The 27,115-nt window shown below is 52.5% G+C and overlaps 2 protein-coding genes across 7 annotated transcripts in view; one reads left to right on the top strand and one right to left on the bottom strand.

Moving 5' to 3' along the window:
* The window catches only part of PPIP5K1 (diphosphoinositol pentakisphosphate kinase 1), a 53,002-nt gene extending 40,841 nt beyond the window's left edge, over nucleotides 1–12,161 (bottom strand). For 4 of the 6 annotated variants that reach the window (XM_081964416.1, XM_081964417.1, XM_081964418.1 and 1 more), the window contains exons 1-15: nucleotides 11,443–11,577; nucleotides 11,175–11,355; nucleotides 10,618–10,813; nucleotides 10,444–10,534; nucleotides 10,041–10,126; nucleotides 9,022–9,176; nucleotides 7,737–7,838; nucleotides 7,441–7,602; nucleotides 6,976–7,097; nucleotides 6,722–6,823; nucleotides 3,962–4,048; nucleotides 3,743–3,818; nucleotides 3,441–3,550; nucleotides 3,084–3,169; nucleotides 2,170–2,295 (exon numbers count right to left, since the gene is read on the bottom strand). In XM_081964416.1, the coding sequence (XP_081820542.1) occupies nucleotides 2,170–2,295; nucleotides 3,084–3,169; nucleotides 3,441–3,550; nucleotides 3,743–3,818; nucleotides 3,962–4,048; nucleotides 6,722–6,823; nucleotides 6,976–7,097; nucleotides 7,441–7,602; nucleotides 7,737–7,838; nucleotides 9,022–9,176; nucleotides 10,041–10,126; nucleotides 10,444–10,534; nucleotides 10,618–10,813; nucleotides 11,175–11,327 (1,654 nt within the window). In that variant the 5' untranslated portion in view covers nucleotides 11,328–11,355; nucleotides 11,443–11,577. Of the gene's footprint in view, nucleotides 1–2,169; nucleotides 2,296–3,083; nucleotides 3,170–3,440; nucleotides 3,551–3,742; nucleotides 3,819–3,961; nucleotides 4,049–6,721; nucleotides 6,824–6,975; nucleotides 7,098–7,440; nucleotides 7,603–7,736; nucleotides 7,839–9,021; nucleotides 9,177–10,040; nucleotides 10,127–10,443; nucleotides 10,535–10,617; nucleotides 10,814–11,174; nucleotides 11,356–11,442; nucleotides 11,578–11,989 lie in introns of those variants that run through there. The other 2 variants (XM_081964420.1, XM_081964419.1) reach the window with 2 other exon arrangements.
* A 1,036-nt stretch (nucleotides 12,162–13,197) lies between these two features.
* CKMT1B (creatine kinase, mitochondrial 1B) lies at nucleotides 13,198–22,970 on the top strand. The gene is made up of 9 exons (XM_081965259.1): nucleotides 13,198–14,050; nucleotides 16,551–16,749; nucleotides 16,838–16,933; nucleotides 20,535–20,756; nucleotides 21,019–21,104; nucleotides 21,670–21,793; nucleotides 21,968–22,102; nucleotides 22,313–22,438; nucleotides 22,750–22,970. The coding sequence occupies exons 1-9, from the start codon at nucleotides 13,896–13,898 to the stop codon at nucleotides 22,864–22,866; spliced, it is 1,260 nt and encodes a 419-aa protein (XP_081821385.1). The 5' UTR covers nucleotides 13,198–13,895; the 3' UTR covers nucleotides 22,867–22,970.
* The last annotated feature ends 4,145 nt before the right edge of the window (nucleotides 22,971–27,115 follow it).

Here is a 27,115-nt window from a genome sequence, read left to right as displayed (position 1 = left end):
TGAGTAATGGTCAGGAAGAAAGAATGGTGCGGTCAACCAAGGAAGTGTTAGCTAGAATGGGCTCCAGAGACTGGCAAACTAAAACAGACACATTTCTCCTAGCACAGTACATAACACCAAACACCGCCACAAACTGGAGCCTGGCAGAGCTTCTAATGGGTCAGAAACTAAGGTCTCAACTAGACACTGCATCTGAATTACAATGTCACAACACCCAACGACCAGCCAGCTCCAGTCATTTAGAATAGGAGATTTAGTTTATGCTCACAATTATACAGGGAGCCCGTCTTGGGTCCCTGAAAAAGTCCTAACCATTACCAGTCCCCATTCTTACCGAGTGGAATTAAAACATGGTAAGATATGGAGGAGGCACATTGACCAACTCCAGGGATGGTTGGGATACTCCGAGCTAAGAGGGCCAGAAGAAGAACCAGCCCTAACAACTAAATCCCCGATACATAATAAGCAACACACAGGCACCCCATGCACCCATAGTTCGGAGAAACACACAGACACCTCCTCTATTCTACCCTCAAACCTGAGCTCCCAATGCATACACACACCTAAAGGAGCAGGAGTCCAGCAAAGAGTTCACGGGGAGCAGGTTCCTGCAGAGTCAGCCACGCCACAAGGAGACTTCCAGGCTGCTCCATTGGCTGACTCCAGAGCAGCAGCAGGCCTGACTGCCCAGGCCACCGCCACCGCAACAACTCAGCTGCGCAGGTCAGGTCGCACCCACCAGCACCCCACCTACCGGCGTGACTACGTCATTTAAGCCTTGCTGGTTGGATCTATGCCAGAGGGGAGGGGTGTTACATATGTAAATAAAGAGTGAAGCCTTGGGCAGAGGCTTCACGCTAGTCCGGCTTTTAAATAGAAATTACCGTACTGTGAGCCCATTGGTCAAATTGATCGGTGGGAAAATAAAGAAATCTCAGTGGCTGGGCTGCCCGAGAGAGCTGACGGAGAGCCTGTTCACTGTACCGGTCTACTAAATAAAGAACTGAAGTCTCTATGCTAGTCCTGTCTCTTCATTCAGCCCTAACTTAATAGTCTCCAAGCAGAGGAAAAGGAGGCAGGGTGGATAAGAAGAGCTACAAACAAACAACTGGAGAAGACCTACATTCTCTTCCTGTCAAGACCAGCCCCAAATGTCACAGCACACGCCCCAAAGTCCTTCTCATGAGCACCAGATAAGCTCATGACCCATCTGCCCAGTTTCCAATCATCATCATTCTTCCCTCTGCCTTCTGCTGTTTGCTGGCTGGAAGGTTCAGTGGTTCTTTCGGGGCTCAGACCCAGAGGAGCTGCAATACTGCAACCTCTCCAATGACCTACAGACATCCATGTAGGTCAACCCAAAAGGAGAGCTGGGTACCTGCTGTGTCAAGAAGGCCTGAAGGTGCCTGGTTCATCTGCAATGGGCCTTCTGTCTTTTGGCTTGGGATGCGGGCATGAAGCACTAAGAGTGCGAGGGAGAAGGATCTGGCCCAAAGGCCACATGCATGACAGAGAAGTGGGGAACTGCCAAAGGTTGGGAGAAGAGAAGGTGGGCTGAGGCAGCTTTAGATGGGAGCTCTGGGCTTGCTGTTTGCTTCCTGCTTCCCATACAGAACCATCATGGCCATCCAATGACCGGAGGAGCAGAAAGCAGGATGCCAAATCACAGCTCCTAATGGGAGGCTCAGAAGGGAAATCTTAAGGACAAGCAGGACGGATCCTAAAAGGTGCAGCTCAGCCCTCAGAGGGAGCCAACTACACAGAACATTAAAGATCTACTCTATTCACAAAAATGTTCAATAAACTTCGGAATGCTTAAAACCACTTGATCAGGAAAGGTCAGTTTCACCCATAAGACCATCTTGCCTGATGAGAAGTTTTGAGAACTCAGAGGTTGGCTTGCTGCCCAGGACCATGGAGAGTGGATGGGGCTTTCAAGGCAACCCCGATCAGAACCCTTAAGACCAACGCTACTCAAAGCGCTGCAATCCGAGTCCAGCAATCAGCCCAGAGATCCTTTTGGTGCAGATGCAGAGGCCAAAGTACGCTCTTCTTCCTTCTGAAGGGGGTTTCCTTTCAAAAGGACCCCACCTTGGAGGTGGCTACCAAGATGCTGTCAGCTGCCACCTCTGCCTCCGCCCAGAACCAGCAAGCAAAGCCCAGGCTCACCTTGGCCCCCTGGATACATGCAGCGGAAGGCTCGGCCTAGTTCCTCTGCTTGCACTCGGCCAGCAGGGGTCAGCTCGCCCCCCCACTTCAGCACCAAGAGCAAAGACGGGGAGGCTTCCTTGAGATCTGCACACAGAAAGAACAAGAGTCATTTCCTCCTGCCAGGTCTGGGGCGGAATGGCAATGACGCTTAGACTTACAGTATATTCCGCTTCACAATGCTTCACAGTATTCTCTGACCAGTTTACAAGCCTCTTGCCCCCAACAATTTGTGTCCTCATTTTACCCACCTCAGAAAGATGGAAGACTGAGTCAACCTTGAGCTGGTGAGACTTAAACTGCCAAACTTCTGGCATTTGACAGTCAGCAGAAGTAGCCTGCAATATTGCATTCTAACCACTATGCCATCACCGCTCTTGAATGAAGACCTACTGCCCATTCCTCAACCTCCAGACCAGAGCAGAGGGGCCAGAACTGGGGAAACCAGATGAGAGGAGGAGAGGTGGTTGCTAGAGGCCTCTAAGGCCTGGAAGCTGCACAAAGGTAGGTGAGTTCTGCCCCCCTTCCCCATCCTCTTGTCCGCTGGCACTTTCCCCTTAAGTGGGGATTGTTTGGCAAGTGCAGTGGGGGAGAGCAGTAGCTGCCCTTCTTCACAAGGGTTGGCATTTCAATTGAAGCTATATCAGCTTACATTCTCAATTTCCTAATTGCATGAATGAGTGAAAGAGATCTCCATTCGCCCACCACCCAGAATGCCCCTCCTTGTATCTACAGATGTGTGCATGCAACCAGGGTCTTTATCCTATAAAATTGGCAGGGCTCACCCACAACCCTGCAGGGCTCTCCTGCAACCAGGGCTCTTCCCACACAGCTGCCTTCATGCCCCCCCCCCATTACAAGACCCCAATACCTGCCTTCCTCTTCACTGGATGCCTTCAGGTGCCCATGAGGCAGGTAGGTCAATTGCACTTTGCGGTTGATTCCAGAGAAGTGCCCGTACCTGCCAGAATAACAAAGGACCACCATTCTGGGCATGAAACCTCTGGCTTTACCAGCCACAACTGAAGTAGAGAAGCTGCAAGGACACCCAACTGCCTCCCTCCTGCCCAGGGTTCTGTTGTGGTGTAGGAGGAAGTGTCCCCAGTCAAAGGGAGTCCACTCTTTCTGGGGACATGAGAGAAAGTGCAAGAGTTGTTTGCAAGGTTGATCTTACTCTCCCAGAGGTTTGGGGGGTGGGGGCAGAGGGACCATGGAGACAAATCCCTGCTCACATCTCCAACACGGTCTTGAGCTGCTCCAGTTTTGACTTCTGCTCCTCAGCCACCGCATCCCCGAGAGCGCCCTGCTCCTGCACCAGCAGCCGAGCAATGTCCAGCACCTCCTATTGGGGCAAAGGCTTGCTCAGGTTTGTGAACCCAAGGACTCTAGGAATCAAAGGCACAGGCTCCTTAGCTGCGCCTATCATCCTCCTCAGGGGACACCCATCCAGGAAGACAGACACAAGACTGACCAATGGAGGGTGAGAGCTTCACTTGCATTGCTCCTCTACGACCAGAGGAAACCCCAAACTCACCTGAAGCTGCTCCGGCTTTTTCAGTTTCAGCTTCCCAGTCTTGTAGCCCTCGTATTTTTCAAATAGAACAAAGAATCTGGCAATGGCAGAAGCAGAAGCAAAGCAGGTTATTGACATTAGTGGTTCAACAACTCCTTTCTTGGGAGCTCATTTTGTCCTGGAACTTTTTTGTCCTGCAGAAGAGGTCCTGGCTCCAAGACACTCAGAACTCCACCATACCTGGGATGCTTCACTTCCATCTTCATCTTCTGTTTGGGGGTCCGATCACCATGCCTTATAACTGCAATCACACACCGTAGCTCCATCCTGCAAGAGAGATGCTTGAGCTCATAGGATGCCCCCCCACCCCTCATTCCTTTCTACGATGGCCGACACGTAGGAGCTCCCAAGGCCTCCTTTGACCAGGACATCTCAGCCATGGATCTGGGAAGCCGAAAGGACTCTCCTATCAGAATGCTATCCACGCATGAAGGAAAAGCCTTGCATGGACTCCCCTTCTCTCTTCTGAGCTTTGAAAACCACACAACTGTGGCAGAGAATGCAAGACCCATGTGTGCATCCTAAGTAGATCTCTAATTGGAAGCAAGCTAATCAGCCTGCAAGAAGGATTCTCTGCCCCAAGGCTTTAGAGATAAAGGAGAAGCAGCTTTCTGCACAGCACCAGCTGTGAATGGGGGCAAAGCAGAGGTGAGATTTTAATCTTCTGCCACAGACCTATTTACAGGCAACTGCGCACACCCGCAGAGCACGGGCAAACCCTGCACACACCGAACCGGCAGTAATGCTGGCAGCAGCCCATCCCTGGGGCAAAGGGGCCGAGACTGAGAAGCTGGCAAGGAGCGTCTGCCTTCATTCAAACCAGGCAAAGGCTTCATTTTAATCCAGAGTTATTTCATCTTTCTTAGTTTAGAAATGTGAAGATGGCTCTAAGTGTAGAACAAGACAGGAAATGTTATAAACAATTGGAAAATTCAGTGCTGTACAAAAAATCAAGGTCACTCAAAAGTAACAACCCAAAAGAAGAAATGCCAGATATTTTAGTGGAGGAACAATCAAGTGCCATAAAATCAATGAAAAATGGCAAAGCTTCAGGAAATGACTGTTACGGTTAAAATGCTGAAAGTTGGTGATCACAGTTTACATAAGATACTGACAAAACTATACTTGAGATGCCTCAAAAAATATTCAATGCATGGAAAAATGCTGAAGTGATTCTTGTATACAAGAAAGGGGCCCAAGGAGATTTAAAGTTCTATCACTGAATAAGCATTCTCTCAGTCATCTACAAGGTTTTTACCAAGATAATAGCAAAAAGAATGTTGAGACCATTAAATGATGCACAGCCAAAGGAGCAGGCAGGCTTCAGAAGTGGCTACAGCACAATGGATCACATCCAGGTTGTTCAATAATTCATTCAAAGGCACAACGAGTACACCATGCTTCTGTGCGTGGCCTTCATTGACTATGAAAAGGCGTTTGACTCAGTATTCCAGCCAGCAATCATGAAGGCTTTGCTCAACCAAGGCGTAGACACTGCTAACATAGACTTACTACAATCAACATATGAAAAAACAATGGCAACAATTTGCCTTAGTGATCTTAAAGTGGAAATCAACATAGAACGAGGTGTATGATAAGGCACAATATCACCTATCAGCCTGCCTTGAATTTCGCAAAGATGGAATAGAAATTAATGGCATCTATTTAGATCACTTAAGATGTGCAGATGGTGATGTTCTCTTTTCACAAGACCCAGAAGAGCTACAAAGACACATACAAGGTCTGCAGGACAGCCATTTGGCTTAAACATAAAACTGAAAAAGAGCCAGGTTATGTTTAATAAATTTACCGAAGAAAGAAAAAAGATTATATCTGGAGAAGAAGTAGATATAGTAGACAACTATATATACCTTGGCCAGTGGATTGCAATGGAAGGTAATACAATAAAGGAAATCGAACAGCATCTTAAGTGCATTTGGTAGGCAAGCTAAGCATAATTTTCAAGAACAACCTCCCCTTATGCCTGAAGACAAAAGTTTTGATCAGTGTGTGGTACCTGCCCTAACATATGCCAGTAAAACACAGAGACTCACCACACAATAATACAAAAGCTAAGAGTGGCATGAAGAGCCATGAGATGATACATGCTCAGCATCACAAGACAAGATAAAAAGACCTGCACATGAACTAGAGAACAAACACAAGCATACGAGGCCATCAAGAGAGTCAAAGAATTGCAATTTGAAATGGCCTGGTCACATTTGCTAAATTGAGGGCAGGTGGACCAAGGCAGTCATAGAATGGATCCCACTTGATAAAAAGCACCCACGAAAAGGACCTAAAACAAGATGGTGAGATGACATCAGAGAGTATTGCAGGCCCAATTGGCAAAAGAAAGCTCAGGAATCAGAAGCAGGCTCCTACAGGTTCGAACCACTTCGACAGAACTAGTAGTAACTTGGCAGCTTCGGTCACTGGAACCTGCAGCGACTCAGGCCTGCCACATCCCTGAATCAGTTCTCTTGGCGGCCCCTATCACCAACAAGCAGGGAAAGAGAACAGGTGGAACATCCTGCCCTGGGCTCTCCAGCCATGCTTAGTGGCCTGGCCTCCCCCTTGGCTTCCCCGAACCTCCTACAGCTGAGCCTCAGAACGTGGGCCCTGATTTCAGCTGAACACCAGGAGCTGCTGTGGGCCTTCAGCCCAAAAGCTACCTCCCCAAAATCTTAGGGAAGTGCAGCATTTCACCTGATCTGTTTTTGTCACAAACACTGCCAGGGACTGAATTTTCTGTACCCAAAAGCTCCTGCGCATTAATACCAACTCCACATCTTCTTGTTATCAGTAAATCCAACAATACCGTAAGTTGGACCCCAAACCTACGTGGTCTTTCTAAAAAAGAATGTGTCTCCTACTGACAGGCCATCATCACAAGCGGTGACCAGAAAGGGAAGCATGGCCAGCACAGTCAACACTAACATTGTCCCTGAAGTGGTAGGCACGATGGGGATGTCTTCTGCTTCTGTGGGAATGGACCAGGGGATCTGGAACTGGGGAGCCATTTCACGCATGATGATGTTCCTGGCAGGGAGAGAAGGGTCTGGTTGGAAATCACCTCTCCCAGTTTTGCAATAGGGCCACCAGCCCGAGGCAGACTGGATTCAGACCAATCATGCTCTGGTCCCTTCCTCCTCCCCTTCCAGGAGGGGACGCTCAATCAAAGCACCACACACCCAAGGAGCTTGGCACAGTCATCATAGTACTTCATAGAGTTCTTCACAAAACTGAAGCCGTTGACATCACAGACGAAGGACTGGCCATTGGCCCGCAGTAAGTCAAAGCCGCACACTGTCTGCTGCAAAGGGTGAGACGAGACCCAAGGGAAGTGACACAGGGCTCTTTGAGGCACTCTACCAACAGGAGCCCCTCAGCCCCACCCTACCACCCTGGCCAGGGGATTGCAGGAGGAGGCGAACACAATAGAGAGCCCCCATTTCTCTGTCACAGTTTTAGCAGGGAGATGCAGGGTCGGGGCAAAGTAGCACCTACAGACTGAGACCTCGGAGCCAAGGGGGAGGGGGGAGGGGGGAGGGGAGGGTGGGCCCAAGACCTGTCCAGGCATTCCAGGCTTCAGCAACAAGAACTAAGAACTTCAGGGAGGGATCCAGGAGGCCACAAGTCAAGAGGGAAAGACTAACCTTGAAGGCCACACAGACTTTTCGGGCCACCAGCTTCTCTATGGCTGTTAACATAACTGGGTAGCGGATCTCCTTTCCTTCGCTATCCCGTTCCACCTTCCCATCGAGAGCGGGGGATTTCCGTGCCTCGGCGTGTGCGTAGTCGGGGCCCACCGTGTAGACCTGAATGAAAGAACACCAGCAACATCACCCCACCCCAAACTGCCAAGAGGGGTTCAAAGGAACCTTGGCGATCAGTCTGCCTGCCCAGCTCAGAGGACTCCTCTCAACAGGTCCCCACAAACACCCCCTCCTACCTTGACATCCGTGCCATCTGTAGGCATAAACTCCTCATAAATATATGATCCAGTCTTCCGTACGCTGCTCTCTGGAGAATAGACGCTGCTGCGGCTCCCAATCTGAAACAGTTCGGGAACTCAGCTAGAGAGGCGAGCTGCACCTCGAACGAGATAGGTCAGGAGCCTGGAGCAGCTGGCACCTCACACAAAGGGGCAAAAGGCACCTCCACCTGGACAGCAAGGGCTGAGGCAAACAGGCAGGAGTAACAAAAGCCTGGGAACATCTCCTGGTTTGAAGCACAAAATGTAATGGATTCCTATATACCAGGCTTCTCCAACTCCTGGACCGTGGCCTACTACCTGTTGCTTGTTTCAAACTGGGTCACACAAGCAATGGGCAAGTGTGCACATGCACAAAGCTCCACTTACAAGAATGGTGGGCAAGCACATGCGCGAAGCTCCACTCATACAAGCAGGGGTTCGTTCATGCGTGAAACTTTACTTGGCCAAGCAGAGGGCACTTCTGTGCGAATGTAAATTTATGTGAATATTTGTGTGAACTTGTGTGAATGGAGCTTTGCACGCAAGCACAAGCACCCTCTGCTCAAGAGCCTCCGCTCACCTAAGTGGAGCTTTATGTACATGCAAGCGCCCTCCGCTCATGCACGAAGCACCATTCATGCAAATGGAGACCGTGTGCACCTACCACTCGCACCAAAGAAGTTGTGTGCATGTGTGTGTGCCTACCACTCATACACCCCCCCCCCGCACCAGGCCAGGACACCAAGGTGGAAAGGTTGGGCCCCGCTTGCCTTATGCCATTACTTATTTCCTACCAATTGTGTTTAAAATGGAAAAGATGAAGTTATTCCTGTTGGTCAATGAAACTAAAGTACATTCCTATGTACATAACTTCATTACCTTCATTCCAGCTGAGCCATATCAAAATTGCTTTAATCAAAATCTTAATCAAATTCTGGAATTCAATTTTCCACTTTACTGAATATTCAAAGGAAGGAAAGGTACCCCGGAAATGCACATTATCTTAGCTTCTTAAATCTGACAGCTGAAAGGTGACCCAACCACAATGAATTGGAAGACCCTGGTGCTAATGATTCACCCCTTCAATATTTGACATTGATTATATTGTGCCCTATCTCTTTGGCTTGGGATTACTGCTTTGGTTGTAACTGTAAAAAAGTATTATTCACACAATCTCCTGAAATAGTGACGATAGCCGGGTACACTGCTATTGGGAATGCCCCTCATCAGACAGATGGTGCCCCAGCCAAAGTCTTCTCACCTTGCGGAAAAGGCGCTGGCTGCCCCCGCCAGCCGAAGAAGGATAGTAGATGTAGACGTTGTGATCCTCAGCACTGACTGGCTTTTCCACAAAGGGCTTGGGGAAAATGACCCCATTGACCTCCACATGGTCCTCCCCCTCCACCAGGCTGCACTCTGCAAAAACACACAAGGCCTTCAGGACAGGAAGCTGACCCCCCCCCCCAATCAACTTTCCTTTCTTGGGGAGCTACGGAGCCTCCAGGCTTCTCCAGACACCCAGGATCATCCTTGGAGGAGGCGGGGTCTGGCTCTGAGTGGCAAGGAGGCGGAAAGGCTGGAAAGCCACTATGCAAAATGGCTGCATTAGGGGGGCATGCCCAGCTGCAACAAGAGCCTTCAAAGGAACTGGGCACACCTGAAGATGAGGCCAGGCGTCTACCTGGGGGTGAGTGAGTGGAAGTAAACCTGTAGCCTACAGAGGATCAAGGAAAACATAGTGCTAGTCTAGACCAGCACTGGTGATGTTACCTAGTTTGGGCAATGAAATGTCTGCAAGAACATAGAATACCAAGCAAGCGCAGAGAATACCAAAGAACCCTGAGTTACAAATACTTTCTTTTAGCCATCAAGGAAAGGAGCAGCTCTTTAGCAGACATCAGCCTGCAAAGCTGAGTTTTGAGCCCTCCTGGTGGCTCTTTGCGCAAAAGACAGAAGCCTCTTCCTCTCCTAAGGGCATCGGCCTCTAAGGGTGATCCCTCTAAGGCTCTCTTAGCAATGCTCTGGGCAACAAAGGAGACAGCCCTGCGCAACACAGTGCTACAGTCATCCGTTTTCTAAGTTTTCACACTGCCTCTTAGCCCTCCCCAACTATGTTGCACAAATCCAGCCACACTTTGAGCATTCTTGGGCCCTGATCTACACCTGGGGGCTTAAGGGAAGCCCAAGGGGCACCTTCCTGCTTATCCAGCAACTGACCCCCTTGCCTTGCCTCCAAAGTGGGCCAGGGAGGTGGCTCGGGCCTGCTTGCCCCACACTCACCCTCTGGGCGATCAGGGTCCCGGTTGAGCACCGCATAACGAGGCAGGTCTACTCCCTCCTCCTGCAGGATCCGGTACACCTCCCGCCTACAGGGAACACAGGCAGGGGTCTCTGGCTGAGGGGACATGACCGATGCCCCCCTAGTGGCCAGAGCACACCTCAGCTTGGCCACATTCGGACCACAGGATAAGCGAGAGATTTTACTTCGCTCCAGTCTGCCTTGCTCTTCCCTGCTGGTGGTACTCGCCCAATTAAGCAAATTCCGGCTTCTAAGCCACTTCCACCCCAAATGACCCAAAGATCTGGTGGAAGATCAGGGTGCAGATTTGGCCCACTGCTGGAGGTACAATGTACCATGCAGCCCATAATACCCCAGCAAGTGTATCCACCTCCACAACCCTACCTGTCCTGGATGTAATATTGCATATCAAGGTCGTTAATCAGAAAAGGGCTGCAGAGCTTGGCATAAGCAACGGCTTTGTCCAGAGGAAACCCTGGAAGATTCAGGGAGGAAAACCATGTTGACCACCAGCTGAGCACCCAGGGGGAAGAGGAGCCGGGACGCCAGCTGGCCAACCTTTGGAGTGGAAGGAGATGAGGCAGTCGCAGGCTGGCCACTTCTCCACCGGCTCGTTCAGGATGACATCTTCCCCCATGATCACCACCGCGATGTATTCAAACTTGCACAGCCGCTCCAGGATTTGGGTCATGGGCTTGGATTTGGACTTTTTGGTCATGGCACAAATGCCAACCACAATCTGCCGTTCTGGAGGCTGCAACAGAGCCACAGCAGCAGCAGTGTCACCTTGGGCAATGGGCAATCTGGCAACACCGGGCTCTTCCTTAAAGTCAGGCACAAAAGCCAAACAGGGAGGGGGCATAGAAACACACGCAGGCCCGAACTAAGGAGGCCTTCCAAGAGAAGAGGAAGGGGTCCCGCCAGGCAGAGCCTTCCCTGCTAAAAGCCTCCCAAAGCACAAGAGGAAACACAGGGCAGCCCCCACCCCTGTGATGCCCTCTGGGGGACTTCCAGTCCACTTCCCTGGGCGCCAGTGGGGGGACAACCACGGCTTCCCACCGCCTCAAAGCCAGCCCCGCTCCTTCCGAGGCAGGCCGAGCAACTAGCCCCTTTACCGACTCCTCCTCCTCCTCCTCCTCCTCCTCAAAGAAGGGCAGCTCCTCCATCTTCATCTCTGCTCCCGGGAAGTCCACCTCCTCATCTGGGCAGCCCAGGAAGAACTTAGCCGCGGAAGCGCCCTCCTTCAGCTCGGCCGTCCAGGACGACATGCCAGAGCGCGCAGCCAACCATCCCGCTCTGCAACGAGCAGGCCGGCGTCACCAGCGGCCGCCCAAGCAGCCCCGCCCGCCCGCCCGTCCTCCCTCCCTCCCACCGGAGCCTTACACTGCCGCATCCTTCGGGCTGCGGGCGGACTCCGGAGGCGGAAGAGGGCCGAGCGGCGTCCGGCCTGTCCGCGCCGATCTTCGCAGCCTCCTTCGGCCGGCGGGGCCGCAGGAGCCACCCGGAAGCGCTCGCGTTCCGGCCGGGCACCAGCGGGCAGGCGGGCCGGCCTCCCGGACGCGCCAGCCCCGCCTGCCAGAGCGGCCGCCGGGCGGGGAGGCGCTTGGCTCGGCCGAGGCTCCGCCCGGCGCCCACCGCTAGACCGCCGCCCGCCTCGCCCCGGCCGCTCCCGGCCTCCCCCTCCCGGCGCGCCCGCCTCCCCCGGCCCGGCTCTGGCGGCCGAGGAGCTCCCTTCCCCCGCCGCTGCTCGGGGCTCTGGCGCGCCCTGCGCTCCCCGGCAGGGACGACCCTCGCCCCAGGCCACGAGGGGCGGCGGGCGAGGGCGCCTCCTGAGCAGAGAGCTCGGTTCAAGCCCGGTCAGAAGCCAGGCGGGCCAAGATGGGCTTGCGAAGGAATCCAAAGGTCGCCGAGCGCTCCTGGCAGCGGTCACCTTGACACACCTGCCCGGGGGAACCCAAGGCCGACCACACCCGGGAGCAGCGGAGGACGTGCCTCTTGGCGGCAGCCAGTCCCGCCCCTCCGCTCCAAGGAGTTCTTCCCCGGCCAGGAATTGCACCGGCTCTCCTCCACCTCATTCCTTCGGGTCCATTGCTCTAATCGAGTGTGCTTTATGACGGCGGTTGAATGTTTCACGTGTCTTTCATGGCGTCAGTTCTCCCACTCAGTTTTGCATTCTCTCCATTCTGTCTCTCCATCTCTTAAGAAAAACGTCGAATACTTTGGGAAGACTGAAACTGGAAGGAAACCTTGTGCATCACCGATGCTGGGAGGGGGCGGGCAGGGCAAGCAAATGCAGTTGAAAATAGGGCGACCAGTGTCCAGAGGAAATGCAAACGCAGGTGGGGGATAAGGACGATGGAGAGAAAGGGGTCCGTGGGGCTCTCTGAGCTTGGTTGTTTTCTTGTCAACGTTTCACGAGCCAAATTAGGCAACATCATCAGCACTGCAAGAAAATAACCAACCTCAGAGAGCCGCAATGACCCACCCCTCATTTCAACTCGGTGCTACAAATATTCTCCTTTCTTGATAATGGAGAGTTTCTGATAGGGAAGAAGAGAAGGGGAACCTATCAGTGTCCTGGGGAGGAGGGGCTGTCACATTGCTCTCCATCTTGTCGTCGTCCCCTCTGGCTAAAGGGAGCTTATTTACACCCCAGTTTTTTTTAGCATCTCCCTTTTGGGGAGATGGACCGCAGACCATCAACAAGTCTCTGGGAGCTCCGAGGGAGGTACCAACCGGCTGTGCAGCCCAACACGTTGCTCTCTGTCTCTCTTACTAGCAAACTGGTGGAGGAGAAATCCGACATGCCAAATATGCAGGAGGGGGCGAGAGATGGGCTACATTACCCTAATTGACCAGTCAGAATTTTCTTTTCCCATGGAGGGGGACAGTCGACCACACAAGAGGCCAGAATAGGCTGTCAGCCTGAGGCTGGTAAACTGGAACATACCTGCCTGCATCCCAAGGCAGCCACCCCAAGATTCCCCCATCCAGCGCCCTTCAGCCGCTGGGGAGTTCAGCGGGGCCTCTGCCCTTGGAGTTCCTAATACACCAGAAGGAGGAGGGGTCTGCAGAGAACAGTGCTGCGTCTGGCCAGAGCTGCAGCGGATCTGCTCAACATTTCTCAGCGCAGCCTCTTGCTTATCCTCTTGCCTGGGGAGGTCAGTTTAGAGTCGGGGAGGACCTTGGCTGAGACTCATATTGCACAAAGAAGCTTCATTCATCCCCTGAAATATCTTGGGGAACAGATCAGATCAGCATCAAAGAACTACCCAGAGGCTCGTTTGTTTGCTTGTCCCTTCGCTTCTTTTATTCTCCTCTGCATGTCCCGGTGCGGGTGAAGAAGTGCCCAGCCGGGAGCGGGCCTGAAGGCAGCAGGTACCAGCCAGCCTCGCCCAAGGGGACGAGGAGAGCGTTCTCCAGGGCAGCCAGATTCCGATACCGGCGCCGCGCTGGAGGAGGAAGAGGAGGAGGAGGAGCGCTGAGCCCAGGACACAGCCGCGGGGCTGCGGAGATCGGGGGCCGGCAGTGGGTGGCAGCAATGGGAGGTCGCCTGCCGGTGCCCTGCCCTGCGCTGTCCAAGCCGGGGTCGGTGCTGAAGCGCGCTCTGGGCGCCGCAGCCGCGGGTGGTGCTTCGGGCGAGGCCCCCGGGCTGGGCTGGGCTGGGCTGGGCCGGCCGGGCCGGCGCTAGGGCGGCGTAATCTCCGCGCTCCCCTCCCTGCGAGCCTTGCATTGGCGACGCGTCTCCTCCCGCCTAGCTGTGAGAAGTCCTCGCCCGCCTGCGGCTCGCCTTCCTGCTTCGCGTCTTCGCTGCTCAGACTCCCCGCGGCGGCACCATGTCCAGCACCTTCGCCCGCGCCCTCTCAGCCCGGAGATCCGCCGCCCTCCTGGCCGCGGTGGGCGCCGCCGGCTCTCTGGGCGCCGGCTTCCTCTTCTCCCGCGACTCCGTCGGCCCCTCGGAGAGGACCAAGCGGCGCCTCTACCCACCAAGGTATGTTTCCCGGGGCGACTGGGGATGCCCTTGAGGCGCCGATTCCTGGGAGGGCTGGAGCGCAAGGTCTGGGACGATGTGGCGGACCCCTCGAGGAACAAGGTCTCCTTCTCGGACCCTCCGTGAACCGCGCGCCGCTCCCTTTTCTCCCGCGCCGCAAAAATGAGGCCGTTGGGTTTGGCCTTCGGGCCAAGAGAAAAAGGGACTCTGCTTTGCCACTGAGCGACCCCAGAAAGGGGGGTTCAGGGCCGCCAACGGACTCCTGCCTTCCCAGAGTTGCTTCCTCTCTTAGCTAAAGAGAAATGCAGTCGGCTTATGCTCTGGAGCCTTCTCCGCCGTCAGCTCCTTCTGGGCCTTCTGGCTGCCTGGCGGGCTCTGGATCTCCCCCGTGACCGTCGCACAAAACACCACTAATCTAGGGGTGATTATCCTCCCAAGAAGGGCCCTGAAAGCATTCCCCAGCCCTGGGCAAAGCAGAACCCCCCAGAATCCCTTTCGGAACAGGCAGGTGCCAGGCTGTCCTGGGGCCAAGCACGGGTCCGCAGGTGCAAAGCGAGCCTAGGCTTGTGGTGCAGCTTCCTCCTCCTTATCTGCAAAGGAGAAATGGAGCCCAAGCCCCGCCCACCTTTTGGGCTGCGGCTGGAGAGACCAGCCAGCTGCAGGCTGTTCTGTCCTGAGAAAGAACCTTGCAGACCCCAGACTGGTGTTCCTGTTGGAGGGAGGGCACAGGCAGCTTCTCCCAGCCCCTACCTCTTCCTCAAGACACCTTGGAAGAGTTCAAGGGCCCTCTAAATTGGCAATAAGGTCAAGAGGCTTCCTAAGCAGATTAAGGAAGGGAATTTAATGCAAGCATTACTCTGCTGCTGGATTGTGAATTGGGGTCATCACAGTTGCTTAAGTACTCCAGGTTGAAGTGAGATGTCCACCTGCCTAAGCCTCAGAGGAAAGGGTGAATCAGCAGAGTAGAGAGGATTCTCCAGCTTCTGGGTGGCAAGAGCCGAGACACCTTGCACCAGGAAGCGAGAAGAGAGGAAAACAGGCCACCTCCTAGGCGGCCCTTCCCAGGACTATGAACTACGGCAGAGTCCTGGCAGAACTGGAATCCATGTAACCTGAGATTGAACCACACTTAAGCACAGGCTGCTTAGACCAGCCAGCTTCTCCCATTTGCCACTCTGGGAAGCATACAAGCGGCAAAATAACAAACTCCCCACTCAATTTAGTCAATTTGCTGACTCTATTTCTTATTTTTGTTTCCGAGGGTATCTTTTTAATGTTTTTACTTGTGAGTCATTGGGAGTCAAACAGCATACAGTACAAATATTTTACATAGAATTGTCCCACGTTTACCTTAACTAGGCACCCTCTGCATGCTAGTTGGCACTTAACATTAACCTGCAAACTTCCTTTGCTACTGGCCCAAACCAAAGGTCCCCCCCCCCGGGGTTTATAGACCCCAAGACGTGTGTTGTCATCACAGGGAGTCCACGAAGGCTTGAAGAAATGTTATGATTTAAATTTTGAGTGAAGTCTTGGGGGATCTGTGTCCACAAAATGTATTTAAGAGTCCATGTGGTGAAGAAAAGGTTGAGAACCAATGGCCTAAACTAAGCAACTCCCAGGGGAGAGAGCTTGAAGAGCTTGTCTAACAAAAGGAAGCACTTACAAGCAAGTGCCATGGCAATTCTCCTTACTGCTACTGGGACTGATGGATCCAGATTGGGGAAAACTCTCTGATGCAATAGCTTTATTAATAAACTTATATTAATTGTAATGATGCTAGTGTCTTCCTCTATGGTATTCAACCTGCAGTGGGTATTCAACACTATAGCCTGCAATACTACGTCACTGAGGGCATGGGAGCCAGTTTGGTGTAGTGGTTAAGGCATTAGGCTAGAAAATGGGAGAGTGTGAATTCTAGTCCCATCATAAATCTGAAGCCAATTGGATGACTTAGAGACAATCCTGTTTCTTGGCCCTAGGAAGAAAGAGGAGGCAATGGTATACCACTACTGAATTCTTGCCACTGACTCAAAAGCACCCCAAAAAAAGGCTGCTGACAGAAGACAGTGAAGTAGAAAATTTAATGGTTCTCCACCCATCCTTGGATGGAAACAAGTTTGGCTGTGCATTAACCGTTCCCATTATTGTTGATCTCTCTGCTGATGATGTTCCCAATCTCTACCATAATGGTGTATATGCCTCGATATGGAATAAAGAAGGAAACACTAACTGAACACCAATATAGCTAAAGATGAGCTAACTCTGGGCTGGCAATGGGATGAAGGGTCAGGTTTCCCTAAAAGAAATAGGAGGCTACCAGGGCTCACCTGTCAGGGACAATCTCCAAAAGCATCAGAGAACCCTAGAAGCAGAAGAACAGAACAAGTGTCCAAATGCTCCACCTGAAAGCTAGAGAAAGAAAAGATGGGAATGGTTCAGGCCAAAAGGCAGAGCTCTCTTGTCATCTTTACTCTGTCCTTTTCACTATCTCCCATAGTGCCGAGTACCCTGATCTGCGCAAACATAACAACTGCATGGCCAGCAACCTGACACCAGCCATCTACGCTCAGCTTTGTGACAAAGCCACACCTACTGGCTGGACCCTGGATCAGTGCATCCAGACTGGGGTGGACAATCCTGGACATCCCTTCATCAAGACAGTAGGCATGGTGGCAGGAGATGAGGAATCCTATGAGGTGAGTTCTGAGAGGTCCACCCTCCTTGCCTATCAAGCCTTGGGCTTCTTGAGATGATTGCTAATCAATGGCCCTCTTATGACTCCAGGTTTTTGCAGAGCTGTTTGACCCTGTAATTGAAGAGAGGCATAACGGCTACAACCCACGCACCATGAAGCATCCCACAGATCTCGAAGCTCGTAAGGTATACTAACTAGGGCCCTGCCATAACTACAAGTACGGTAACTTCAATAGAGCTTTATTGGCAAAAATTGGCCTTAGAATGTATCACAATCCACACATTTCTCTCTGCAATGATTTTAATGTACAACTACCCAGAAAAGGAATGTGGAGGTACACTCCAAACAAGTCTTAAATCTCCTAAATTATATCAAATGGGGAGCATGTGCTGTTGGAAAATTCATTCCTAAGGTGCAATGCCAGCACAGCAAAATATAAACTTGACAATAAATGTATAGAAAGAAAGAAAGGGTTATATTTAAAAATAGTAGAAATACAACAATAAATAGTAAACCAAAGTCCCTAAACACTCTTAAAAGAATTTAACTGTAAGATGTTAATGGAAGCCGATCAGGGAAGGAGCCTATTTACTTTCAACCAAAGGACCAGCACTGACTGCCCCCACCCCCCAGCATCAGCACCTGCCCTGAACCCCACACTCCCCAGAGGGAGGACCTATGACTTGCTTCTCCCACAAAGTTCAGGTACCTTAGTCAAATTCTGGTAACAGGAAACCCAGTGCCAGCCAACCCAGAGATCTTGAGAGGTTGAACCAGCCCTTTAACTACCTGTGCAGGGTCCACAGCTCAGCGCAATGTGCTCCCAAGCCTGGTGTTAGTGACATTTGTACATCAGAGTAGAGTGTAGTCTCCAACCTTTCCTGCTTGGTGGATTGGCAGTAGCAGTGGGTGATGACGGGGGTGGGGATGGTTTCATGCGCAGAACCTAATCTTGTGCATGCACAAATGGAGCTTTGCACTCACCTGCCACTTGTGGCACAGACTGACACGGGTCCAAAGACAGGGGCTTGGGGACCCCTGGAGAAGAGCTTGTGCCATTAGTCAAATGGATCATGATAAGGGCATGAGCCACTGTGGCAAGGTCTTCCTGCCTAAGGTATGGTTGCACCATAGCCTCCACCTCCTATTCAGGCTGGACTACAAGTCCAGGAGGACACACACATACCCCCCAGTCATAGTGACTCTCTACGTATTAAGGCATAACATTAGAGCAGGCAGAGACTACTAGTCAACCACCCATAGTATTGTTTAGCTTGGGTTCAATTTTAACCTGTTCTGTCCCATCCAGTCTTGGATCAGGGCAGGATTGACCCTGATAGCCAAGACTCATGGCATATAGCTCATTTTAACTGGCTTACTCATTATAGGGATGCAGTGGCTCAGTGGCCAAAACTTGTGGATCAGAAAAGTCAGCAGTTTGGCGGTTCAAATACCTAGCGCCGTGTAACGGAGTGAGCTCCTATTACTTGTCCCAGCTTCTGCCAACCTAGCAGTTCGAAAGCATGTAAAATGCAAGTAGAAAAATAGGGACCACCTTTGGTGGGAAGGTAACAGCGCTCCATGCACCTTCGGCATTTAGTCATGCCGGCCACATGACCATAGAGATGTCTTTGGACAGCGCTGGCTCTTCGTCTTTGAAACAGAGATGAGCACTGCCCCCTGGAGTCGGGAATGACTAGCACATATGTGTGAGGGGAACCTTTACCTTTAAGCCATAAATATATAACTTAATATTCATAACTTACTGATTATATTGAACTCTGAACTGAATTCCCTGATGGCTTCAAGTAGATCTTCAAAAGTAAAGGGAAGTAGAGATCTGTGGTACTCTACCAGGCAGGGACTATTAGGCTAAACTCTGGAACTGACTGCTGAGGAAGGACTGGAACCATTGCAAATTAGAGTCCCCAATCTATAACCCGATTGGATGGTCCAGTAGGTTACCAGCAAAGATCACCGAGAGGCATAAGAGAAGCAGAATACTTATGCTCCCCCTGCACAGGTCCTGACAAAGGATATTACAATAGCAGCCAAAGCCACAGCCATCCATGTTCCAAATTCAGAATCCCAATGATCCATTTTCCCCGAGCAAACTCGATTTCATTGAGGGCTCTATCAGGGTTGTGTTTGACCTCAGGGGGACTGGAGTGTGTGTGGCCAGCTTGATATCACTCGTGTCAGGGGCACATGTAGCGGCCCAAGCACTCTGCCAGAACAAACAGGCTCCTGAGCTCTGTTTTTGGCTAGGATGGCCTCCTGCAACCATCTGACAGTGGAAACGCAGCCATCCTGAGCTCCATTTTCACTGGCAGAGGCACTGTGGGCCGATCCTTCACTGTTTCCAGGAAGGCCCCGAGGACCAGATCTAAGCAAGACAAAGTCACCCAAGGAACTTCTGTGATATGGTCTTCTGACCTAGGGTTCCTTAAAAAGCATGAAGCAGAGTCTTGGTCCCGGCAAAACCTCTTTCATTTATATGACTGTGAATTCCTTTTATTCACAGTCAGCCAGGCTTGGCAAACAGTCTTTCAGAGGAACATTTATCAACACGAACCTTATCTTGCTTGGAGAGCTGCCAGAGAACTAGTTTCCAAATGCAGGGCAAGGCACAGTCTCTTATAGTCACAAACAGAACTTTCCATTCTTGAAACGACCAAAGGAACAAATTGTTTCCTGCAAAAGCCCACTCCTCCGTCTTTCTATTTTGTTTCCTATGGGAGGGGCCAATAACCTCCACGGTGTAACTTTACTCCCAAGTCAAACCTGCTTCCTTAGTTGTTCTTATCTTCTGGCAGCTCTGTGCATGCTCACACTGGGAACAGGCTCCAGTTGTTCCTCTGCCTCACTGCTTTCTAGCTCCCTCTCTGCCTACGACGCAGAGCCCCCAGGACTGGCCCATGTTCCTCCCCAACCTTCTCAGGCCATAACACATGGGGAGGACCAGAACCTGCCTTTTCCTGCCTCCCTGACTTCTCTCTGTCACAGGCCAGGACAAGGCAGCATTTCAAGAACAGGGAGCCCCTTTGGTGGCTACTAAGGCCAGGCTGACTGGGGAGGCTTCTCCAAGGCTGGACCTCAGATCCCAGAGTACGTCACACTTTGCAAGAAGACAATACACCATCTCTGCCTGGGATGGTCTCCTCTTTGCAAGAAGCATTTAAATAGATGGCTATTCAATTAAACTGAATGAAATCCTTTTGCCAAGGATGGCGCAGTCTCATAGATCCTGTGCTACAAGTTCTGGGAATCTATGACTCCGACATACAGCAGCCTCAATCACTGTTGGGGTGGTGGGGCACTGCATCCCAGAGCAGAGCATTTGGGGAACAGCTGCTTTAAAGAGCAAGAGGAGACAAAGAGAAAGACTGATGAGCTCAGGGGGCATTTGGGAGGAAAAAAAACCCAAAGGACATACTAGATTGGCATGCTTCAGCATTCCCAGCTGCTTCCAAGCAAAAGAAGTGTGAGCAATGGGTACATGTTCTGAGCAGAGGAAGTTTCATGGAAAATGCTTGTGCTCTGTGCAAAGAGCTTTCCCCCATTTCCATGACTCCTCCTTAGCAGCCTGGCAAACCGGGCTTTCCTCTTGCTTCCCCTGCTAGAGGGACAGCATAGTCTCCTCCTGGGAGCTGGCTTCCTGCCAAGCCCTGAAAGCAACGGGAGCCAGCCCGCCCGCCAAGGGCAATAGGTGGGAGGAGATCAAAGAGTGTGGCTGGGGAGCCCACCCTTCATCTCCCTGGGTGTGACCAGCCTCTTCTTCCTCAGATCAAGGGGGGGCACTTTGATGAGCGCTACGTCCTTTCCTCACGGGTCCGGACTGGCCGCAGCATCCGTGGCCTGAGCCTGCCTCCAGCCTGCAGCCGGGCAGAACGGCGGGAGGTAGAGAAAGTAACAGCAGAAGCCTTGAGTGGCCTGACTGGTGAGCTGGCGGGCAAGTACTATCGCCTCAGTGAGATGACGGACAAGGAGCAGGAGCAGCTTATTGAGGTGAGTCCTGAACAGACCCACCCTGGTTGGGAGAAGAAGCCACGAGGAAGGAAAGCAGAGGAGATCGGGCCCAGCTGAAATACCTACAGGCCCAGGTCACCTGTTGTCTGGGACTGAGTGTAACTTCCTGCAGGGGCCCTTGGCTGCCAGCCATCACCACCGCTTCCTCAGCCCATTAGGCCACAGGAAGCAGCTATGCCCTGGGGCAAAATCCAAGGGAGCATAAAGAGACCCTAGCAGGGATCATCATTTTCTTCTTCAGGACCACTTCCTTTTTGACAAGCCGGTCTCCCCTCTACTGACAGCGGCAGGCATGGCTCGTGACTGGCCTGATGCCCGGGGAATCTGGTAGGTCTTGTGGATGCTTCTGATAAGGAGAGGTTTCTTCCTGGGCAGAGGTCCTCTGGGGTGTGGCTTCCCCTGGCAATGGAAAACATGGATTAGTGGGGGAATGGAGGTGGCTGGGCCTTTCCCACCATAGCAGCTTCCCACTTGAAGAGCAGCTTAAAGCTCCGCCAAGATTGGTGAAGACCAGAGGCTGCCCAGGGAGGGAAGCAGTGGTGGGTCCCGGATCCACTCGCAACCAGTATGCTGCGGCGGAGCCAGGTGTCCACCACACATATGCGCACCACCGCCCTGCGAGGCTCCAGCTGCTCAGCAGAGCATCGTGCAGGTGCCGCATGCGCAAATGGCCCGATTGGTTCAAATACAGGTAAGGAGGGCAGGCAGGCGGATGGGCCCTCCGAAGCACGTACCAGAACGGTATCTGGTGCTCCCAGCAGAGACCAGTACACCCGTACTGGGGCATACCAGCCATAACCCACCACTGGAGGGAAGGGAGTTCACGCAAAAAGGCAGGTCGGTTGGTGGTAGCCTCTCCTCTCTCCTCATCAGCATCTTAACTCCTGATCAGGCATAACCATGAGAAAACCTTCCTGGTCTGGATCAATGAGGAGGACCACACTCGTGTCATCTCTATGGAGAAAGGAGGCAACATGAAGCGAGTCTTTGAGAGGTTCTGCCGGGGCCTGAAGGAAGTGAGTCTCCCGATCTCATCACTCAGACCTTTTCAAGGGGGCTGAATCAGAGGCTGCCAGAGAAGCTGAAGGGAGGAAAATGGGGTTAGGCAGGTGGGCAAAACTGGGGAGGTGGTGGTCAGAGCATTGTCTTAGATGGATCCACTTACACTTTGTCTTTCCTCCCACAACCAGGTTGAGCGACTGATCCAGGAGAGAGGCTGGGAGTTCATGTGGAACGAAAGGCTGGGCTACATCTTGACGTGCCCATCCAACCTTGGCACCGGCCTGCGTGCTGGAGTTCACATCAAACTGCCACTTCTGAGCAAAGTAAGGGCCAAGTACAAGGAATGTCCCAACTGCTCTGAGTCCTTTCTTTCAGATCCAGAAAGCCACCTTTCCTTGGCGTAAGCCTATGTCAGTGCTTTTCCCCTCATCTTTTGACCTCATAGCTACAAAACACACCAAGCTCCCAGTTATCCCACCCCCACCACCGAGTTTCAATGTGACATTCCCCCCCATCATTACATCTCTATCCAGGACCACAGGCTTTCCAAGATCCTGGAGAATCTGCGGTTGCAGAAGCGAGGCACTGGGGGCGTGGACACCGCTGCCACAGGGAACATCTTTGACATTTCCAACTTGGATCGCCTGGGCAAATCTGAGGTAATGCCCAGGTCTGGGTGGGTGCAAGTGCCCTCTCTTGCCTTCCCTTGCTTTTTGCAGTGCCTGTTTGAGTCATCCAGACAATTGTGGGCATAGGGGAAGGGCCTTGGGAAAGGGTAGGCATAGGGCAAGCAGGACTGGGACAGGGTGCTTCCTCCTTCAGAGGTTGGTGATGCCAGCACAACTTAGTACCACTCCAACAAATGGGACATCCAGGCTGGGCCACTGACTAGAGCCAAGGCTCTCTCTGAACTGCTCCAGCTCAGCCCTCCGTCTCTTACCACCCTTGCTTGTATTCCCACCCTCGGCAGGTTGAGCTGGTACAACTGGTGATCGATGGTGTGAACTACCTGATTGATTGTGAGCGGCGCCTGGAACGAGGCCAGGATATCCGCATTCCAGCCCCTGTCAGCCAGTCCCGTGGCTGAGTCCAACCGGACCCCTCCGAGGCTTGAGAGATGCCTGCATGCGTAGTCTTGTGGCTCTGTGTACCCTGCAGCAATCCCCATAAAGTCTCAATTGCTTGGCTTCCTTTGGTTTGCAACTATTTTTTCTGCCCATCCCTAGGGGCAGCAGGGTGGTGGGACCTTCTAGATGGAAAAAAAGAGTCCAGTCTTCTCTCTTCCGAATCCCGGGTTCCCCTTCAAAATATGACAAAGGGTCTTGAAAGGCTTGGGAGGACAAACTGACGGGATGGCAGACTGGCAAAACTGCTCCTGTCCCCAAGATCTAGGAGGAGGACAAATAGCCAGAATGCTGGGGACGGGATAGCCATGCATAGCAACTGCAACCCAGCAGAAGACAGGAGGGCAGCAACATCTGAGGCTGCAAAGGGCTCAGCAATCCCTGCTGACAAGAGCATCATGGACAGGGCTTCCCAGCTCATCAGACTAAGGAGCTGGGCAAGCAAAGCGGGCAATTCTACCACTGCTTCTGCTGATCCAATGACCCTGCATTCATTCCCCAGCCTGCAGCCAGGGATTAAAGTTAACCTGAAGCACTTGGGTCTTCTGTCCCCAGCATTTGCTCTTCTCCTGGACCCCACCTAGGATCGGCAGTGTAGTAATGGTCAGCTCTCTCAGAAAACAAACAAATGGCCATTGGGGGAGATGTCTCCTGGTCTGATGTGGTCCTTTCTGAGTTAATTTTCATTGGGTCTAAGCAAAAGAGGAAAGAAAAAGGGGATAGAAGTCGTACTTGAGATTTCAGAGGGAAATGTGCTATCTTCAAAGGTAGTGGGGAAAACCACAGGCTAATCAATCTGATACTGATACTTGAAATACCAATGTGGAAAGGGCTTTGGAGGTCTTCTAGTCTAACCCACTGCTTAAGGAAACCCTGAAACTACCATTTCACACAAATGGCTATTCAGTCTCTTTTTTAAAAATATCCAGTTTTGGAGCACCCACAACTTCTGGAGGCAAGCTGTCCATTGGTTAATTATTCTGTCGGGAAATTTCTTCTTAGTTCTAGGTTGCTCTTTGATTAGTTTATTTATTTATTTATTTTTATTTACTGAGCGCTTATAGATCGCCCCCTCTCCCGAAAGGGACTCGGGGCAGTGTACAGTCCATATCAGAAATACATCATAAAAATAACTGTAAAATTAAACAATTAAAAATTATTAAATAGATAAGTAGATACGAAGGAGGATAAAAAGGTTTAGAAGAACTGTACAGCTGAGTAAATAGTTTAAAACCCCTACAAATATCCCATAAAATTGAATTTAAAAAACAATTCCCCTAAAATACCAGTTGAAATATATTTGCCAGGAGGTAGCAGTTATGGTTATGCCAGGCCAGCCAATCGGAACAGGTGTGTCTTCAATTTTTGTCGGAAGGAGCGGAAGTCGGTGGTGGTTCTAATGTCGGGGGGGAGGTCATTCCAGAGGGTTGGGCCCATCACAGAGAAGGCATCTAGGAGGACGCCCAAATTGCGTGCCCGTTCCACAGGGGGCAATTGTTTGCCCCCTATGGCCAGCGATGGAGTCAGCTGGCTGAACCGAGGTGCCGGTAGCCACAGCCACTCAGTCTTGGAGGGGTTGAGTTTGAGTCTGTTGTCCCCCATCCAGACCCCGACGGCTTCCAGACATCGGGACATCACTTCGACAGCCTCGTTGGGGTGGTTTGGGGTTGAGATGTACAGCTGAGTATCATCAGCGTACAGATGATATTCAACCCCAAAACCATGGATGATCTCACCCAGTGGCTTCACATATGCGTTGAACAGGAGGGGCGAGAGGACCGACCCCTGCAGCACCCCACAAGTGAGTGGCCTCAGGGTCGACCTCTGCCCCCCTATCAACACACATTGCGTCCGGTCGGAGAGGTAGGAGCTGAACCATCGCAAAATGGTGCCTCCGACTCCCATCCCCTCCAGCCGGCGCAATAGGATACCATGGTCGATGGTATCAAAAGCCGCTGAGAGGTCTAATAGGACCAGGATAGAGGAACAACCTCTATCTCTGGCCCTCCAGAGATCATCAACCAACGCGACCAAGGCTGTCTCTGTGCTGTGCCCGGGTCGGAAGCCGGACTGGCGTGGGTCTAGATATTCGGATTCGTCAAGGTGTCGCGGAAATTGCTGTGCCACCACATTCTCAACAACCTTCGCTAGAAAGGGAAGGTTGGAGACTGGACGATAATTAGCTAGCTCCGTTGGGTCAAGTGAAGGCCTCTTGAGTAAGGGCCTCACCACCGCCTCTTTCAAGGCCGTTGGTAAGGATCCCTCACCCAATGAGGCGTTCACCAGGCCCAGAAGCCAGCCTCGTGTCACCTCCCAGGATGCCAGTACCAGCCAGGAGGGACACGGGTCCATTGAACATGTGGTGGGTCGCAGCCGTCCACGCAACCTGTCCAAATCCTAGGGGGCAACAGAGTCAAACTCCTCCCAGAATGGTCTAACAAGACTCACTGTTGACGGCTCGCCCGGTCCACTGGAGGGGGCCCATCCGCTCCGGATCTGAGCGACTTTGTCCTGCAGATATTCCCCAAACTCCTCTGCTCTTCCCTGCAAGGGTGCCCCCCGCGTCCTCTGCGACAAGAGGGAGCGGGTCACCCTAAACAGGGCGGCAGGGCGGTTATCCGCGGACGCAATAAGAGCGGCACAATGTCTACGTTTGGCCGCTCTCAATGCCACAAGGTAGGTCCGTAAATAGGCTCTTACCTGTGTTCGATCATACTCGGAGCATGAGGACCTCCACCTGCTCTCTAGACGTCTCCTATGGCGCTTCATCACCCTCAACTCCTCGGTGTACCAAGGAGCTCGGGTGGGTCGCTGCCGTAGGAGAGGTCGCAAAGGCGCAACCCGGTCCAAGGCCCCAGCCGTCGCCCTATTCCAGGCGGCCACTAGGTCCTCCGACTGAGCTACAGGTAGTGGCCCAAGCTCCGTCTGGAACCTATCCGGTTCCATCAGGTGCTTGGGGCGGTACCAGCTTGGACAGTCTGGCTCCGCCTCCTCGCGGTGGAGGGTAGCGCCAGGGAAGTCCAGCTGGAGACATGAGTGATCTGACCATGACAGGGGAGTAACAACTAAATCCCCTATTCCCAGATCACTCGTCCACTGCTCAGATACAAAAACAAGGTCCAATGTGTGGCCACCTTCGTGTGTGGGGCCCTGAATTAATTGGGTCAGGCCCATGGCTGTCATGGAAGCCATGAACTCCTGAGCCACCTCAGATGCTGCTCCCGTCGACGGCAGGTTGAAATCCCCCATAACCAAAAGCTTGGGGATCTCAACCGCCGTCTCTGAGATCAGCTCGAGGAGCTCGGGCAGGGCCGCTGATGTATAGCGAGGAGCCAAGTATACAATCAGCAGACCCCACTGCCTCCCTGGGCCCCATTTCACACCTAGGGACTCACACCCGGGTATCTGAGGAACAGTGAACTCCCTTGGCTCTAGACAATCCCGTATAACTACCGCCACCCCGCCACCCTTACCCAGGGCCCGAGGCTGATGGAATGCACGGAAACCCGGTGGGCACATTTCCACGAGGGGTAAACCACCCTCGTGGCCCAACCAGGTCTCCGTTATCCCTGCAAGGTCCAGCTCCCCCTCAGAGATCAACTCACTAATGAGGGGGGCCTTGTTGGTCACGGACCTTGCATTGCAAAGCATCAGCCGCAGGCCCTGGCTCTGTAGTTCCTGACCACCTAGACTGCGGGGGTTGGTACAAACGACCGGGCGTAGCCAGCAGCCACGGTCTCCCAACCGACCTTGTGATCTTCTCTTGTCCTCGCATCCCCCCCTCCCCGCGACCGTTGTAATAAAACAACCCTCTTCAGGAATAGCTTGTTCCCTCTCCCCCCCCACCCCGCTCACTTCCCTCCTGGACCCACCTGTTCGTCTGGCACTGGCTTCCCTCCCGGCCTGGTTAACCCACCCCCCCTCCCTAGAACCCCCTAAAAACAATACAAAACATTTAGATAAAAATCCCCTCAGCTTCCGTTTCTTCCACCTCTCGGGGTTCACAAACCCGTCATCAAGGCAGGCCCTTGAGAGAGCCAAGGGCCATGCCTGCGAGAGAGGGGCCTCCCGCAGGCGGAGCAGGTCTGACCTTGAGTAGATTGTTAGATTGTTAAAAACCCAGTAGGGTAAGGGTGCTGGTGGTGAAAAGTTAATAGCCGGAGGGTTAGAGTCTCAATGGGAAGCTGGAGGCTTCAATGTCCAGAAAGTACT

This window comes from Natrix helvetica (assembly GCF_964273705.1).
Source record: "Natrix helvetica genome assembly, chromosome: 12".
In the NCBI taxonomy this organism is placed as follows: domain Eukaryota; kingdom Metazoa; phylum Chordata; class Lepidosauria; order Squamata; family Natricidae; genus Natrix; species Natrix helvetica.
Note: the sequence above shows the minus strand (reverse complement) of the source record. Positions and strands in the feature narration are given on the sequence as shown.

Bases quoted from the DNA above. Each gene is read 5' to 3' on its own strand.
- CKMT1B (XM_081965259.1), top strand. From the start codon at position 13,896: ATGTCCAGCACCTTCGCCCGCGCCCTCTCAGCCCGGAGATCCGCCGCC. The intron at 14,051-16,550 runs GTATGTTTCCCG...TATCTCCCATAG, and splicing joins CGGCGCCTCTACCCACCAAG to TGCCGAGTACCCTGATCTGC. The intron at 21,794-21,967 runs GTGAGTCTCCCG...TCCCACAACCAG, and splicing joins TCTGCCGGGGCCTGAAGGAA to GTTGAGCGACTGATCCAGGA.